The following is a 12,703-nucleotide window of genomic DNA, read 5'->3' on the forward strand; positions in this document are numbered from 1 at the left end:
CGCAAACGTCTCTAAAACTACAAATTAACTCATTTCAGTGTCAATTTCATTCAATATTTGGAAGAATAGGATTGCCATCAAGCAAGAGCAATCTCAAATTTCAGATACACTTTTCTGCAAAAATGCATATCAACAATGCAAATAAACAAATTGTAAACAAAATATCAAACTTCAAAAAGGATCGCGCTCAGTTCAGATTTCAACTAACAAAATAAACATGCAAAACCAACAAATTTGTATTCACACTCACCACCCAAACATATCATACATACAAACTTCAAATGAAAGACATGAAACCTTCCAACAACTGCATAAATCAATCAAATAGAAAACCAGCTCAAAGCATACGAAATCTGCACATCCAAACTTCACCCTGATTGATAACCTCAGCAGCATGAATGAACATTTAAGATATTCCACACAAAACTTTAATAAATTGCATTGACAAACCTAAACATAATCATACAGATATCGTGACAATCTACCCTGTTTGAAAACACTTTGTATATGTCAAAAGCATACTCCACACATTCAGTTTATATGTTTACAGTAAACAAGGACAACAGATTGAGCACCCATTTATGATTAGCGTCCAAAACGTATTAACTTCCGAGGATATTTGTGGCTTCAGCAAAAATGAAATCACAGAAAGGCAGTGTCCAGCACAGCACGCCATCACACTTTCTTCCAGCACAGCACACAGGACTCGTCCATCACCTCTTCTTTTTAATTTTGGACTGAGCTTGTTTCAGAAGCTGGTCGAAGTCCAGAGGCCCCTCGCTGGGCAAGGGCGTAAACTCCTCAATGGCTTCTGCTTTGCCATCTGGAATAGTTTAAATACTGCATAAACTCAATTCAAACAAGTTAACAAAAACAATATTTGGTGCAGCTGCAGCGTATTGTCAACAATGGACCAAGAGGCTTATCAACAGACCATTTCAGCAAGCTTTTGAACAGGAACAGGATACTGAAGTTGAAGGTCAGATTTTGGTCGAATGACAAAATTTGGCAGTAGTTGGTGCAATGTTCAAACATTTCAGCCCTTCAGGCCTACACCATAGAAGTTTCTAGCTTCAACTACTGTGACAACACACTGTACTTATCATAACCTACATGAACATCTCGTTCTGGTTGGCTGAGAATGTTCAAATCTTGAAAATATGGATAAATATATGACACTGAGTAGCAATTACGTATTGGTAATATAAAGCACTCATTGCAAAAAACACTTGAGCCACTAGTCTACCTTCTGTCCCCCCTAAAACAAGATAACACTGCGTGACACTTACCTAGATCAGCATAATCTGTATCACAGAACTGGCGCCTCCCGCCAAAGCACAAGTCAAACGGCTTCTCTCCAGGAATCATATTGCCTTCTGCAACACAAACAAAATATTCAGAATCTGTGTTTAGTTCAGTGAATGATGGGGTTAGAGTGGAAATATACCAGGGAACAACACCAGACCTGAAACCGCCAGTTTAAACGTATTCTTGTATTCTCCCACTGACTATAATTAAAGTTAAAACGGATTGACTCATGTTAGAAATCAGAAATCTGTGGACTAACTTAATTACACCATGTAAATATAATGTGATGTCATTGTATGTTTTGTTCTATGATATGGTTTGTAAATCGATTATGTGAAGTTTTCAATATCTTTATGTACCTATCATAATAATCTGTGACAATGAATTCATACACAAATCTCAAACAACGTACGTTCTATTGCAGCATAAGCATCACAAGTGTAGTTGAAGGTCACAAATCCGTAATTGTCACTGAAAGAACCAGAAAAGAAGTGAATATATCATCCAGAACATAGCAGTTCAACGCTGCTCTAAATAGTATAAGATTTCAAACAAAGTGAAACAGTTCTGAGATGTTACAAAGTAAATTAAGCTGGCTGGTTTGTTCTTTAACACCACACACAGAGCAACATTCCAGCAACATAACGGTAGTGTGTAAATAATCGAGTCTGGACCAGACAATCCAGTGATCAACAGCATGAGCATTGACCTACACAATTGGAATACGATGACATGTGTCAACCAAGTTGGCGAGCGTGTCCGCCTATCCCATTAGTCGCCTCTTACGACAATCATGGGTTACTGAAGACCAATTCTAACCCGGATCTTTATGGGTCAAGTAAATGAAGTGATGGTACACTTACCCATACTCCCTGAAGTGGACACTGACATCCTCGATATCCCCGAACCTCCCAAACCTCTTCCTCAGTTCCCTCCTTGTGTAGCCTTCGGGTATCTTCCCCACATACACAATCCGCCTCTCCTCCTGTACAGCAATAACAATGGGGGTCAAATGTGAAACTTTTAACCCATAGTATGTATTTTCAAACTTGTCAAAAAATGACAAAGGGATAAAAAAAAATCACTCAAATGATGGCCCAGAACAGAATGTCAGCCAGAGAATCTATTCACCAAACAGATCATTAACACTTTATCAGACGCAATGGCTGTAGACAATTTCCAGGTGTTCTGTGATGTAGTTTGAAAAATCTACTCGACCAATGATTGTTGCGTTATGCCAAATACAGCCAAATTCCAGTCAGTGAGGCAGTGGCTGGCAAATAATTGTGGACCAGATACAGAGTCCTGTATTTAATGTGAAAAAATGATCCACTAGAGCACAAAGACATGCTTCCAGTCAAAAGGTCACTGCATCTGACCAAGTGATCAGTTTGGTCAGAACTGGTTGCTAGGCACATGGAATTCCCACAAGGTAGTTGACCTATAAATAGAAAGGCAGCAGGGAAAGCTGGTAGACTAATTCCTATCAATTTTCCAACACAGAAACACTTACAATCTGCCTATTCTTCTCTTCTTCCCTCTTGCTCTGACGTGCCATGCGTCTTCTCTCAAATGACCTTGACCGTGACCGAGACCTGCAAGAAGGGAAATGCACACACTGTCTTTCTAGATTAACCAGACAAAATATCAAACTGCAGACAAACAGAAGACATTTACAAGATTCAATATAGTTATTTATTCATCTCATCTCTCAATCAGTATTACCTTGCCCAACTGCTATTTCGGCAGCGAGACCTTGAGTGTGAACGGCGACGAGATCGGGAACGGGACCTGTATGACCGATAAGAATGTGACCTTGGTCTTGACCTTGACCTAGACCTAGAACGTGAATATGACCTGGACCTTGATCTGGACCTAGACGTGGACTTGGATCTAGACCGTGACCTGTCATAAGAAATCCTAAAGTCAGAATATATTCCCTCCTAAATGTCCGAACAAAAACAGCATTTTACTTTTAAATTGAGCAAATGTTTAATCATGTCTATGAAACAGAAATTACAATGGTTATATCTCCAACTTATCATGCTTATGGAATCACTGGATACGAAAAAGCATCCAATACCTGCTAGAATTACTTGAAGATCGAGATGCTGATGAATAAGAATGCCTTCGACGACTTGAACGATGTCTTGACCTTGATCTTGAATATGACCTGACCTTGATCTAGATTGTGACCTTGACCTAGAGCGAGACCTAGATGAGCTCTGCTTCCTGGGTTTTTTGGCACATGGGTAAGCATCCAAGTCCTCCAAGTCATAAGTCTCATGTTCATCCTGGTCGTAGCGAGTACTGTTCGTAAAACAACTGTAATAAGCAGGGAGTTTGTCAAAAACACCAGGTTCATTTCTTGATGGTGACGAGTCCCTAGCTATGAAGTCCTCCCTTCGAATGCCACTCTGTTGATCAGACTGCTTATCCTTCTTTGGTGGTTTGACAGGCTTTGATAACGTTGTGAAATATGCAGGAATTTTGTCGAAATACCGATCAGAATCAGGACCTGGGCTTCCACGTTTTCTATAATTTTTTTCTTGACCTGTCACTTGTTTTGAACTCATTTTGTCTATTCTTTATTCCAGTGTTGGAATCTTTACTATGTTCTGTTGGGATGGCTATGGGGCTTTCAGGCACTTCCCCATCCTCCAACTCAACTGACTGACTCAAGACAACATCGCTGTTTAATTCTCCCGTGTCCCCAGCATCAATAACCACCTCATTCACATGTTCATCCACATTCACTATGATGTCGGGGGAGACGTAGCCACTAGACTGGGAGTCGAACTTGTCAAGGTCGACCTTGTCTTGTTTAGGAGACACTATAGGAGAGTTCACGCAGTAATCATGATCAAATATATGGTCAAAGTAGTCACTGTTGACGTCAGGTTTCGGTGAAGCAGAACCCAACGGTATGTCTGACACCACCTGAGAGGTAGTTACATTGTTATTCAGTTCAGCCTGGGAGGCTAAATTTGGCTTTTGTCCCGGCGACTGGCCTTTCAGTTTGGATGGGAGTAGGGTTGGAAGCATGATGGCTAGTTTACGTTTCCTCTTGGCCCGGATTCTGGCCAGGACCTCTGGAGGTGGTGTGGCTGGTGGGGTAATAGCTGCAACAAGAACATAACAGAATAAACAAAACTACCCACACAAAGTGAAGGGAGTACGGTTTTACACCACCTTTAGATACATTTTATCAATATCAATGCTGGGAACAGAAGAAATAGGCTTCTAACAATGTTTTCATGAGCAAATATCTTTCAATACAAGTGGTTCACACTACCATATTTGAAAAGTAACTGTAACCATGGTAACCAGAGATTCACAAACCACCACTAACCTGGACTGTTGCATTCTTTTGCTTTAATCTGGGCAGGTTTTCTAGAAAAGAATAAAACAAACGGTTAAACTGAAACCAACATTAACACACCCAGGCATCTAGACACACGTGACTGAACGCCATGGCAGTCTTTGGCCTTAACACAGAAACAGGTTTTCTCATCACCGCAGGTAAACAGCACTACATCTACGCTTAGGTTTCCTGTATTAAACATAATAACTTAATCCAGTAATATTAAAGAGAAATAATTCCATCAACCCATCTTTGATTATCCAGTATCTCTATTCCATGACCATATCAACCCTAGAGCTTTGTTAGATAGGTGAGGTCACCATCTTGCCTGTATCTTAGTTCACACAGGATTTGTCCAAATCATTGGTAAATCAGTTGAAGAGCTACTTCTAGAGTCTTGGACAACATATCAACTTATCACAGTTTGCATATCTGCTTGTGACTTTGATTTCCAATCCAGGGCCCTGTTCCTAAAAGTGATCGCAGCACTACAACAGTCAAAAGTCTATATTAAAATAGGGGAGTTCCGATCTTCTTAGCGCTACGATCGCTTTGAGGAGTGAGTGAGTTAAGATTTTAAGTCACATCGGCAATATTTCAGTCATATCGTGACCGCTTAGAGGAAGGAGGCCCAGGTACTCAAACATCTGCGATCGCATAAACTGGTAGATGTACAGCGTCAGGGTGAGAGCAGCGAAACTCTCACACCTCCATCACTGACGACGGCAACCAGATAGCACATTGCACATACCCCATTCTCTTGAGTTTCAAAGCTATACCAGTTTTATAAGCACACAACTATAATCAATGACTTACGCTTTGATAACTGGTGGCGTCGGTTCTGGTTCAGGTTCAGCTTCTGGGGGTTGCTGTACCATCTAATGACTGTGATGCTGAACACAAAAAACAATGATTAGAAACTACTGATGTCACCACACACAAGTTAAAAATATTTTCCAGAACCAAGCAGTTGTCGACTCATATCAGACATCAATGAAACTAAACTTTCTTTAGTAATAGTTAAAAACCAGTTATTTTTTCCAACAATATATTTTTGTGTATAAAATCTTGGATACACAAAGGAAACGGTTACTGTCCCAAAATTCTGTGTTAGCCAGAAGGGGCACTTAAAAACACAAACACTGGCCTAGAAGTTGGCCAGTGGAGATCCTAACAGACCAGGGCCTAGATTTCCGAAGCTCTCTTATCGCTAAAATAGTTGTATGTGCCATACATCTACATTAACTTACGACTATCTGAGCTCTTAAGCGGCCTTCACTCACTCACCACCAATACCAATTTCAGTGTTGTAAAGCTGTTGTCGAGAAATAGGATTGGTCTCTCTTCTCACTAACTTTTCCCTCAAACTTTTGTTTGATGTGTGAAGTATTGTCAAACTCGTGTTGTTCAGAAACAACATGTCACAGCCAACGAAATTGTCACGTGACCGCACCAATAGAGACATGGCACTCAAATGACAAAAAAGTTTGACAACATGTATTTGACATGTGAAAACACAGATTTGACAACTTTTAAAATTTTAACGTATTGTCAAACTTCATTTTGCCGTGTGAAGGCTGCTTAAGAGAGCTTAGAAAATCTAGGCCCAGGGCTCTTAATACAGGGAATACAGTAACATGAGTATTAGTGGGTGAGCAAGCATTGCTCATTGCCTCAGCAATTTGCAGCTATTCGCAGTTACATATACTACGGTAAAGGACAAGGACAACCAGATTCATTCACACGACATTAACTACAGTAATTGAGATGTCTTTACTTGTTTGGAGCAGTATATATCACGATAGAATCATCAACTGACGTGCAACATACCTTCTTCAAACTGGGTCAGTAAGCTGGACAGATCTTCAGCTTCAATACCTGCAACAGAATGTAAGTCCATGTGTTCAACTGCCGATAACCTTAACAAGCATGTAGGTTAGCTGGAATGGTGCTTTGAGGTTTGGTTCACAATTATTGCACTTGCACCCGTGCATATCATGCATATAGTTTTGTGCATGTATATGTGAGTATTGTGAGTGGCTGACTGTACTGGCCTGAACTAATGCCACTTTATCATGCTTGGTCACAGAAATGCCATGATGCAGTCTAATATCTAATATGAATAACTCTCACAGTTTCCAAGATGACCAAACCTTGATTAATTCCCTACATGCAAGCACAAGGAAACAACAAATACTATCATACTGTTGTCAGACTTAATTTGTTTGGGTCTCATACATTTTTGGACCACAATAACCAGGGAAGATACATCACACAGACACTGCAAATACTCGGCTGATGGCTTGTGTTCAAGAAAGTGGTGTTTAATATGTTACTGACATGTAAGTATTGTTACCAATTGGTCACACGAAACTAAAAACAAAAATAAAAGATGTCCAAGATGAAAGACACTAAATGCCACTGAAAGACAAAAATAAAAGATGTTTTTAAACATTCAGAAACCCACAACACAAGACTATCCACTAACTTCTTTTCGGCTAACAACCCCAGGGATGGGAGAACTGGCTTGACAAGACTAAACACTAAGCCATTGAAGACTACACCACACAAACAAGTATATCAGAAAAGGGTCTATCACTGGTTTCACAAGCAAATGATCGAGACAGTCAGGTGATCTTGTTAAGTTTAAGATGAATTTGAGGGGTCAGCACTCCACATCTCAGCACCTTCAAAGACCCAGTATCCTTGAATATGACACTGTTTTCCCAACAGTCAAGCCCGAGTGATCACAGTTGTTTAACACCACTATTTGCAACCTGTCACACAACAGCAGCCTGTATAATCAATCCTTGACGAGATTAGCCAACCATCAATCCTAGACTAGCCATTGATCAATATCACAGACAACATTAGAGTGCTGGGACACATTATCAACAAAGTTACACTGACGCCCGGACCAGTAGAGGTGAGGCGTGTTGTTTAAAGCCACATTCAGCAATATTCCAGCCATATAGCAGCGGTCAGTTAATAATTGAGGGCTGATTCCAATACAGTGATCAACAGCATGAGCATCGTTCTAATTGGGATACGATGACATGTGTCAACAAAGTCAGCGATTCTGACCACCCGAACCTGTTAGTCGCCCCTAAAGACAAGCATGGGTTACTGTCCATTCTAACACTGATCTTCTTGGGTAGAGATGTTGCAAGGGAGCAGTTCTCAACCACCATCCCTACAAAGCACCAAGTGTACTAATAACTCTTACCTAGAGAGGGGATGTCAAAAGCTGAGCTGTTTGAGTCTTCAGAGAAAGGTAGATCTAACCCAAACAAGGCCTCAGCAGTGTCGGTCATCTGTTCAATGAGGGAAGCAATGACATCATGAATGACACAATGAAACTTCACAACTTAACCAAGACAAGTGCTGGGAATTGGTCAAAATCTCATAATTGATGACTGGTTCATTACAACCGATCAATCATCGAAAATAATTGGTTAGCGTCATTTATGAAATTTTCCTGATTATTTTTGTTAATGGACAAACAAAACAAAGAAAAAAAACTGTAGTTCTTTGGTGTTTTTGCAAATTGCACAAAATGCATTGGCAAATTTCATATCTTTAAAGGATGACTAGTAGGTTAGGAACATTAATTTCTTGGAGTCTTGAAGATAAATTCAGTCATGACTTGGAACGAGCTTGTAGTGGTCATGAAATGTAACAGACAAAACCAACCATGTGAAAAATATTGTTAATGCAAACAAGTGTTCCAGAATTGTTTGTGTTCGATTATGAGAAAACATGATCGATTGCTTGGTCGTTTAGTCACTGCGACCAATCCTCGATTATTTCAATTAATCAGACCACCACTAACCAAGACAATTAACAAAACCCAAAATTATAAGATAACAAATGCCATTCTTCAGGTTTGAACCTATTTAACAAGATCACACCCAATAATAAAGGGCACCACATATCTTATGTCAAGAATTGTCACTTAGACAAATATAACCGTACAACAGCTTTCTATATAAACTATCATTTGTCGTAAGTGAATACAGTCACTTCAGTCCAATGTATGCATAGCTTTGCAAATATCAGAACACAAAGAGCCAAACACAAAGCACTGTACAGTGTTGTAGGAGGCCAAAATATAGCCTCCAGTCAATTATGATATCCTGTTGAAATATACAGCATATTTCAAAAGATCATTCAGGAAGTGAGTGAATATGGTTTTACGCAGCTTTTAGCAATATTCCAGTAAAATCACGGCAGGGGACACCAGAAATGGGCTTCACACATTGTACCCATGTGGAAAATCAAACCCCATCTTCGGCGTAACAAGCCAATGCTTTAACCACTAGGCTAACACCCCCCCCGATCATTCAGAACCCGATCATTCAGAAAGAAACACAATCTACCGTCTTAAAATATGAACATCACATCTGTTGAACGTGTTAAATAATTACATTTTCTAGAATTATTTGTTCAGAAGCACACATACCATATTTTCAACCAGGGAGTATACTGAGAACGACCTGGCGTCCTGGAACGGAATAACAACACTGATGACACAATAGGATAAACATCAATACACAGCAACAGCAGTCGACAACAGCAGCTTCGGACGACTTGCTCGCATGATGCTGTACACAGCTGTTCGGGTATGCATAGAATTACACATTTGTGAATAATACAGAAAATGTTGAAGCTGTCTATATTTTTTTTAACAATGTTTAGATCTTTTTTCAGTTTCACCAATATTCCAGCCACCTGTAAATCTAAAATGCACTAGAGAATCCTGTCTTTGACACGGCAGCAATACATGACTTTGGGGTGTAAAATACAATGAACCATTTCATTGTCTCTCATGACAATCTGAGGTCACTGGGGACCACCTTACTGGGGTACTGGAAACCGACATATTTTTTGGGGCCTAACTGCTCAACAAGAAACAATGGGCTCTTTGATACATTTTTTGGTCTCAAACACTGACCTGTGCCTGAAACAATATTAGAAAATTCAATTACTTTTAATGTTCATGAAGGTTGGTTGTTGTTTAACACTGCACTCAGCAGTATTCCAGCTATGTGGCGGGTGGTGGTCTGTAAATAATCGGGTCTGGACCAGACAATCCACTGATCAACAGCATGGGCATCGACCTACACAGTTGATGTGTCAACGACCCTGACCACCCGATCTCGTTAGTCGCCTCTCATGACAAGCATGGGTTGCTGAAGACCAATTCTATCCCGGACCTTCATCGGTCTATTGTTCATGTAATACAGTGTAGAATTGCTGAGCATGGTAGAATGACAGCTGGACTTTTCACGTCACTCAGCATTATACCAGCATCATGACAGCGGCCTGTAAATAACCGAGTATGGACCAGGCAATCCAGTTATTGATACAACGAGCAACAACCTCTACCGTAAAGTAAATACAACATGCCATCAGCCAAGTCACCAGGCTGGATGAAAAACTAGCCTTAAATTTGTTTCACATTATATTGTGAAATAAGATATGTATTGTGTTAATGTTATACTTCAGTGTGTCAGGAACTATTCCACATAACATCTGTATTATTACTGTTTACAGTAGAATTAGAAGAAAGACCTGTTTGGAGAATTGATCATGGCTATGAATAATTTCCAGCAAACCTGTTGAGGTAACTGAACATGTACCTCACTCAGTCAGGCCTGGACTAAATAGGCAATGTTTATTCATGTCACACAATCATCTGGCTTGGTTGTAAGTATATACTAGAACTTACTTTCCACACTACTAATTTTCACCGTTGGTGCATCTGTGAAGGAAGTATAATATACTGAAGTTGCACACTCAAAACTAAGGGTAAGAGTTGCTTACGTACCCCTCACCTAATTTTCAACAATAAACTATAACTAAACATTACAGTTTGCTCACCACAAAAATAGGCAGGGGGTACGTAAGGAACTCTTTCCAAACTAAGATCTGGATTGCACAGTTCTGCACCAGGCTAATGTTTTGCACTTCACATTTCAATAGCCACGCAATGACATTCTAGCATGGTCTACGAACTTGGTAATGCAAGTATAGACCCTGCAGCTGTTGAGAACTTAGCCAGTCACACAGTCAAGACATATACGGACTAAGATCAAACATGTCAAGCTGTGACTGAAGTCATGGTTTCAAATTTATTCATTTTCCACGATACCTGAGTGTCATCTAAAATGTTACATACATCCCGCTACTCACTATAATCGATATAAAGGTAGGTAATTTCGAAACGTGATCATATCAGGAATGTCATCTTGGCCTTGACAGTTGTCTACAGAAAATTTAATCAAATCCTACTCAGCTCACAGAAGCACAAGGTTCTGGGAACTTGCTCGGTCTGTCTTTGATTTGTTCTAATGTTGATGGGGTCTAGTTCTATATCATGAACACAAACACTTACCTTATTGTTTAATTTTCTTGGAGAAAGTAGGTGAAAGTATACCTCAAACTCTGAAAGAGGAAGGAAATCTTCAACATTATATATCCTTATCAATCCTCATGGCTGAGAACAAGCATAGGAAAACTGATGATTCCAGGTACAACATTGGTACACAAGAAGAAAACACGAAAGCAGCCCATAACTATACCAGCTGTTGGCCTTCAACTCAAGAAAATGCATTAAACGTATTCATTAAGTATGTACACAAGTGATTAAGATGGAGTTCGAACCACATGACGAATAGATGTGGACACTATATTCTGAGGTGTACTCCCCTGTTTAAGGTGTGCATCAATACAGAGATGCAGGCATGGGTTGACAAATATGGGGGGGGGGGGGCATGGTCAGTGTTACCTGATGAATTTGCTTCAAGTAACTGACTGGTGGCAAGTGTTTTATTTTTTTTAAGCCCAAACTATGTATTTTCTTTCATGAATGTTCTCACAAGTAAACTTTCCAGTGCAACTTGGCATCTTCATTACAAGCATATATACTTTCGTAAATATGTAATAACTATTCAAGCTTACACTGAAGATTAATCTTTATTCAAACATGAACATGATGTAAGGTCTGGTCAAACAATATATCATTTGACTGACTCAAAGTCTGTCGCCCTATCATGATTTAACCAGCCCAGTAACATACTACCAGCATCTTAAAACAAAACTAACAAGCAAACCCTGCTTAAAGCCATTGTCAGAAAACAATAAGTTTGAGGAAGCTAGCTGGTCTGATCTTCAGTCCCTGTAAGTCATTATGAAACAGATACAGTTTGCAATCTTTGGACTTGCATGAACATATATAATATTGACATGTGTTTTGCATTTATACAAAGGCAAATTTCATCTATAAAGGCAAACAGAAATATACCCTAGGATTCGTATGAACAGTCTGACCATGTCCACTGACTCGGTAGTACTGGAAACGGAACATCCTTATTCCTTGGCTATACGCCCTGCCTATAGTAGATTGGATTCTGTTAAGTGTCCGTCTCGGTAACAATAATTATTTTGTGAATCATAGGTTATAGAATATAATTTTCAACGCTTCTTACTCAACTTTCCATTCATTGAATCAATTTAGTCAAGAGAACATCATCGACCAGGAGGGCTACGATCAGACAAGTGCCAATCTGACTCCACGTGGTGTTGGTTAGCCGTAACATACCTGTTCTCACAGATAACACCACATTACGAATTATAGTTGTCAATTCCCCTTCCGGATACACAACCTATAATAGCCTACTGACTATTCAGGTTGTCATATTGTAAATAACTAGATCGCCTTTGACGCCAATCATACAGATCTAAAAGAGAACATCATTCTGCACGTGGCATGCCCGTGCTCGCGTGTTTACAATCATCTGTGTCCTCATGACAAGTGTCTGAGAAATTAAACCAGTCATCAAACATACACAGTACCATATGTAACTATGTAAAAATCAAATGGAAAATTTTCTGGCCACCACATGTCCAGTCAATACGCAATTTATCAAGAAAATATGTACCACAGCTCCTCCACCCCGAACCTTCCGTCGGCCATGAGCTGATGATGTGACGTCACACGTTCCAGTCTCGCGATATATCGTGACCAAA

General features: G+C 39.8%; 1 protein-coding gene across 1 annotated transcript; it reads right to left on the bottom strand.

The window, feature by feature from the left end:
- Positions 1–330: 330 nt before the first annotated feature.
- On the bottom strand, positions 331–12,680 carry LOC124266524. Its single transcript, XM_046701318.1, is given in 15 exon segments — positions 331–823; positions 1,290–1,376; positions 1,721–1,779; positions 2,172–2,293; positions 2,822–2,903; positions 3,034–3,251; positions 3,375–3,884; positions 3,886–4,430; positions 4,661–4,701; positions 5,489–5,565; positions 6,503–6,550; positions 7,899–7,986; positions 9,135–9,176; positions 11,070–11,119; positions 12,616–12,680. Coding segments are annotated over 10 exon segments (1,836 nt in total). The 5' UTR covers positions 5,551–5,565; positions 6,503–6,550; positions 7,899–7,986; positions 9,135–9,176; positions 11,070–11,119; positions 12,616–12,680; the 3' UTR covers positions 331–713.
- Between the last annotated feature and the right edge of the window lie 23 nt (positions 12,681–12,703).

The sequence above is a fragment of the Haliotis rubra genome, unplaced genomic scaffold (assembly GCF_003918875.1).
Source record: "Haliotis rubra isolate DU_JTF1 unplaced genomic scaffold, ASM391887v1 Scf126, whole genome shotgun sequence".
Lineage (NCBI taxonomy): Eukaryota > Metazoa > Mollusca > Gastropoda > Lepetellida > Haliotidae > Haliotis > Haliotis rubra.